Consider the following 5,322-nt stretch of genomic DNA (forward strand, 5'->3'; position numbering starts at 1 on the left):
TGTGGGAATATCCAGTTAATCAAAGAGATGAAATTCGCCGTGCATATCTTATAGCTGGAGCGTATCAATGTTACTTTGAGAGTATCATCTTTCAGGAGCAGAGAATCATCTTCCCCAATTTCAATCTTCTTTGTTCAAAAAAATTTCTTGGTTAGAATACTTCCCTTCAAAGGATGCTGCATTTTGTCTTCCATGCTATCTTTTTTGTAAGGAACCAACATGACGCCCGGGATTAGGTGCGTTTACAAGTGAAGGATTTCAAAATTGAAAAAAAGCGAATGATGGATTGAATTGTGCCTTTTTAGGTCATGTTGGAAAAGACCCTAATTCACCACATAAAATTGCTGAGAAGGCTTGTCATGATCTATCGAATCAATCGCAGCATATTGATAAACTGATAGAAAAAAAAAACATCACAAGAGATTGAGAATAGCCGGTTGCGACTCAAGACCTCCATAGACACCGTTCGCTGGTTAACATTTCAAGCATGTGCTTTTAGAGGTAATGATGAAAGCATAAGTTCAAAAAGATCGAGGTAATTTTATTGAAATGGTAAAGATTTTGGCAGATTATAATAAAAAAGTTTCCAGGGTTGTCTTAGAAAATGCTCCAAAGAATGCCCAATACACATCGCCTAAAATTCAAAGGAAAATATTGTATATTTTCCCAAGTAAAGTGCGTAGTGCAATTCGTGAAGATATTGGGGATGCAAAATTTTGCATTATTGTTGATGAGGCTAGAGATGAGTCTATGAGAGAGCAAATGGCTCTTATTTTGGTATTTGTTAATAAGGATGGTTTTATTAGAAAACGATGTTTTGATCTAGTACATGTTAGAGATACTACTGCATTGACTCTTAAAAAGGAGATATGTGCCGTTCTCTCTCGTCACAATCTCAACATTCAAAACATTCGAGATCAAGGATATGATGGTGCTAGTAATATGCGTGGTGAGTGGAATGGTTTAAAAGCCTTATTTCTTAAAGATTGTCCGTATGCATATTACGTGCATTGCCTAGCTCACCAATTACAATTAGCATTGATTGGAGCATCCAGAGAAGTAATTCCTATTCATCAGTCTTTCTCAAAGTTGTCTTCCATTGTTAATACTATCGGTGCCTCCTGCAAACGTCATGATGAATTACAGTCTAACCAAGCGGATGATATTGCGTATTTGATTTTTATTGATGAGAATGAGTATGGTAGAGGAGCTAATCAAATTGGTACTTTGTAACGAGCTGGGGATACTCAATGGGGCTCCCATTATAGTTCTATTTGCAGCTTACTAAAGATGTTTTCTGCTACTTGCACATTGCTTATAAATATCATTAATAGAGGAGCCACTTCTTCTCAACGTGGTGATGCAGATACCGCTTATGATGTGATGACAACTTTTGAATTTGTTTTTATATTGCATTTGATGAAAGATATCAAGGGAATCATTGATGTTCTCTGTCATGCTTTGTAAAATCGTTCGCAAGACATTTTGAATGCTCTGCACTTAGTCTCAACTACAAAATTACTCATTCAAAAGTTGAAGGAAGACGGCTGGAATAGTTTGCTTGAGAATGCGAAATCATTTTGCGAAAGACGTGGGATTGATATTCCTTATATGAGTGCCCCTTACACAGCAGGTCGTGGTCGGTCACGTGAATCACAAGATCTCATTACGATGGAGCACCATTATCGGGTTGACATATTTAATCCTGTAATAGACTCTCAATTGCAAGAGCTAAATAGCAGATTCAATGAGCAACCAACGGAGGTCCTTATTCTTAGTTCTACTCTTGATCCTAAGGATGCTTATAAATCTTTTAAAATTGAAGATCTTTGTAATCTTGTGGAGAAATTTTATCCTCAAGATTTCTCAGAGGAGGAAAAAATTCATTTGAGATTTCAACTGCAGCATTATGAGCTTGATATACTTCAGCATCCAGATTTTCAAAATATTTCCACAATTTCTGAACTTTGCCAGAGATTAAGTGCAACGGGAAAGTCAACGATCTGTTATCTGATTGATAGATTGATACGTCTTGTGTTGACTCTTCCAGTTTGAACGGCAACTACAAAACATGCATTTTCGGCTATGAAGCTTGTTAAAACAAGACTTCGTAACAAGATGGAAGTTGAATTTCTCGCAGATTGCTTGGTTTTCTACATCGAAAAAGAAATAGCTGAGAGTTTCAATACATATATGATCATAGATGAATTTTATTCTATGAAAAGTCGACGGGCACAACTTAAATAGAAAGATTTAGGTTTACTTTTTTGTTTCCTTTTGTCGGTTTCAATCAAAGTTAGCTAACACGTTTGCATATTCATGGAGTTATAGCATACTCTTCGTGTATTGAAAGTCCTATCATATTTTTTATTCATTAGTTTAAATTTAAGGTTTAACTTTTTTATTCTATGAAAGTGTGTGCGTGTGTGTATATCATGCATTTTTTTTACAACTAGTCAGGCCTCTACAGGTGTAAATTCCTTGTTCCGCCCTTAGTACCAACCTCCTCATTTTGGTCGAAAAATGCCAATTGGGGACATCAAAATACGAGAATTGCGAAAGCGGGGGACATACTTTTGAAAAATTGTTATAGGGACGAAATGGGGGTTATCAGCCCTCTAAATGGGGTTATCAAACTCTCAAAAGGGGGTTATCACCCTCTGTAACAATTTCTCAAAAGTGCGTCCCCCCATTGGCAATTCTCGTACATTGATGTCCCTCATTCTCAAATTTTCCTATGGTCATTTAGAAAACGGCTGTCATGCACGTTGTCTGAGGAAAAACAAAAGGCAACCCTATTGACAGCCCTACTGACTGCTTGCATGTAGGTCAAGAGAAGACTTTTCCCTGGTTCTATCCTTGCAATTAATTTCCTTTCTCCTTGCTTCTTTTTCTCCTAGGATAGGACTCTTGGTTAATCGACATCCCATCTGGCACTTTTGAGGTGAACATTTACCAAAAAGGAATTACTTTCCAAACAGGGTTGTCTAGTGGTCTTTTGCAAAGCCAGGGGATGGTTTTGGTTTTCTGGGCAATCTGTGGTGCAATCCAAGAGGTGGTTTTCGGGACATGAAAGGTTGAGTTTTTTCCCACAGAGCTTAGAACCTCAGCTTCGAAGGGAGGGTTTCTGCTGGGACAAGTTTAACCGGTGTTTAAAAATGTGGATTCGACGCGGAACGCGGCCGAAGAAAATCCTTGTCGACTCAGCGCGGACACGGTTGACGCGGCCAAGAACGCGGTTGACGCGGCCAAATTAGTTGAGTCGTTATTTTTTATTAAAAAATAAATGAAAAAAATACAAAAGTCCAAACCCATTTAAGTAGGGCCCAACAAATGAATAGTTTTGATCATCTAACCGAGTGCAAGCCCGCTAATTTAAAAAAAAATACATGCAAGAAAAACATTTTTGATGGGAAATTTTTCTTGGAAAAATTTTGAGTATAATGATATGATTATGATTTAATTGGAGGCATATTCTCATAAATTGAAGGTCCATCTAAGTAAATGCTGAATAGGTTTAGTTTAAGTTATTTTTTTGTTTTTTAGGTGTTAAAAATGTAAGAAAATTTAGAAATATTTTTTAATAACCAAAAGAAAGAGGTTATATATATCAAAAAAGGAGATTTTATATGGTGTAAGCCCTTAAAGTCCCTTATTTTTCTAGAAGTACTGTACGGACCACACTAGAGGATGATCCAAATCGTCCATGTCCATGGCCCATCACATGGACAGTTTGGATCATCCTCTAGTGTGGTCCGTACAGTACTTCTAGAAAAGTAAGGGACTATAAGAGCTTACACCATATAAAAGAATTATATTCTTAAATGGCTGTCCAGGCACCCACACCCAGAATGAGGTAGAGAATAAGACAAGCAAAGCTACAAAAGTCAAGCTGGAATTGACAACTTCACTTTGTACTGCACAGCCCAAAAAAAAAAAATAATGTATTTGCCCCTTTGTTTTATTTGAATCATCCCTTGGTTTTACTCGGGACAGCCCTCTCTAGTGTATTTATGACTACTATTTTACATTGGAGGGGCTATCTCAGGTAATGAAAGGGGGCGTATTTATCATTTCACAAAATCATATTATCAGATCCAGTAAAAAAACGAACTACTTCTTCTTCTTCATGAGTTAGGGTATTATAGAGCGTTTTCTCTGCGGCTTTAGGTACGTTTCTCTCCGATAAATCTTATCTTTTTTTTTCTTTGAATGGTTGAAGTTAGGATGGAATATGAGTTCAAAATGGCCACGACTCGGCCAGGACTCGCCGAGTCCGTGACTCCAAAACGCTGCCACCGTAAATCCGCGTCGACTCGGCCGAGTTCCGAACCGAGTCGCCGAGTTTTAAAACTGATAAAACTTTAAATAAGATAATATATGTATAAGAGAGATACATCAATGATTACAGGAAGGACATGGTAACACTCAAAGAAATAATAGAGAAGAAAGCAAACCCAGGATTACATGGAAGAAATTAAATAGCCAAATCTAAAGACCAACAAAGTAGGCTCAATCATCTATCCATAGTTGGATGATTATAGTAGATAGAATAAAAATTATTCATAATACCCTGAAGGTGAGACCAGAGGCGTGGAACTTTTGGTCCTCGAGCTGTTCTAACCGCTCGATCATTGGAGACGTCAGATAGTTCGCCCAATCACCCACTTCCCCTTTCCTAAAGAAAGTGTTATTCCCAAAAACCAAAGTAGGGTCAACTCCTGTCTTGTTCACTTGCAAATTGGTCATTGTCTTAAAACTACATAACTGTATTATTTCCTCCACCACCCCAACTTTCTCTTCCTCTAAAGAGAAAGGTTGCCCCAAGAACTCAGCCAACTTCTTCAAATGAAATGTGGGATCTTGTTTCATCTCCTCATACTTCCAAAACAAAACCCTTCCAGGCCTTTCTTGGCTTTCCTTCCAATACCCCAACACATGATCCCAATAAGGACCGAAAGGCGAAACTCCTTCACAAAACAAGTCGAAGGCCTCTTCGAGAGGAAGGGGAGGTCCTACACTCAGGGGTCTCAACTTGTTAAAGTAAGTCCACATGGCTATGAAGGTATCTCTTGGATTACGACATATGTAAACAATCCGAAAATCCGATTGTATTGCCGATGGCGGTAATGAATTTTTTTTTTGAAAAGGGCAACAGAATATATATATATATATATATATATATATATATATATATGTAAAAACAGAACCGAGGTGGTCCTGAAGGAACAAAGATAATACAAGGATAGCAGTACAATAATTCAAGGAGGTAGATAGTCAAAGCACTCAAACGCGGCCCGAAAGACTCATTTCTTGGCAAGG

The 5,322-nt window shown here is 37.7% G+C and overlaps 1 protein-coding gene across 1 annotated transcript; it reads left to right on the top strand.

Moving 5' to 3' along the window:
• Nucleotides 1-549: 549 nt before the first annotated feature.
• LOC143850140 (uncharacterized) lies at nt 550-2,055 on the top strand. Its single transcript, XM_077359432.1, has 3 exons — nt 550-1,196; nt 1,281-1,446; nt 1,534-2,055. Exons 1-3 carry the CDS (start codon nt 550-552, stop codon nt 2,053-2,055), a joined length of 1,335 nt encoding a protein of 444 aa, XP_077215547.1.
• The last annotated feature ends 3,267 nt before the right edge of the window (nt 2,056-5,322 follow it).

The sequence above is a fragment of the Tasmannia lanceolata genome, unplaced genomic scaffold (assembly GCF_043159265.1).
Source record: "Tasmannia lanceolata isolate RefF3 unplaced genomic scaffold, GAP_Taslan_0.1 ptg000018l, whole genome shotgun sequence".
Lineage (NCBI taxonomy): Eukaryota > Viridiplantae > Streptophyta > Magnoliopsida > Canellales > Winteraceae > Tasmannia > Tasmannia lanceolata.

Bases quoted from the DNA above. Each gene is read 5' to 3' on its own strand.
- LOC143850140 (XM_077359432.1), top strand. From the start codon at position 550: ATGGTAAAGATTTTGGCAGATTATAATAAAAAAGTTTCCAGGGTTGTC. The intron at 1,197-1,280 runs GTATGGTAGAGG...TTCTATTTGCAG, and splicing joins ATTTTTATTGATGAGAATGA to CTTACTAAAGATGTTTTCTG. The intron at 1,447-1,533 runs GTTCTCTGTCAT...CTCATTCAAAAG, and splicing joins ATATCAAGGGAATCATTGAT to TTGAAGGAAGACGGCTGGAA.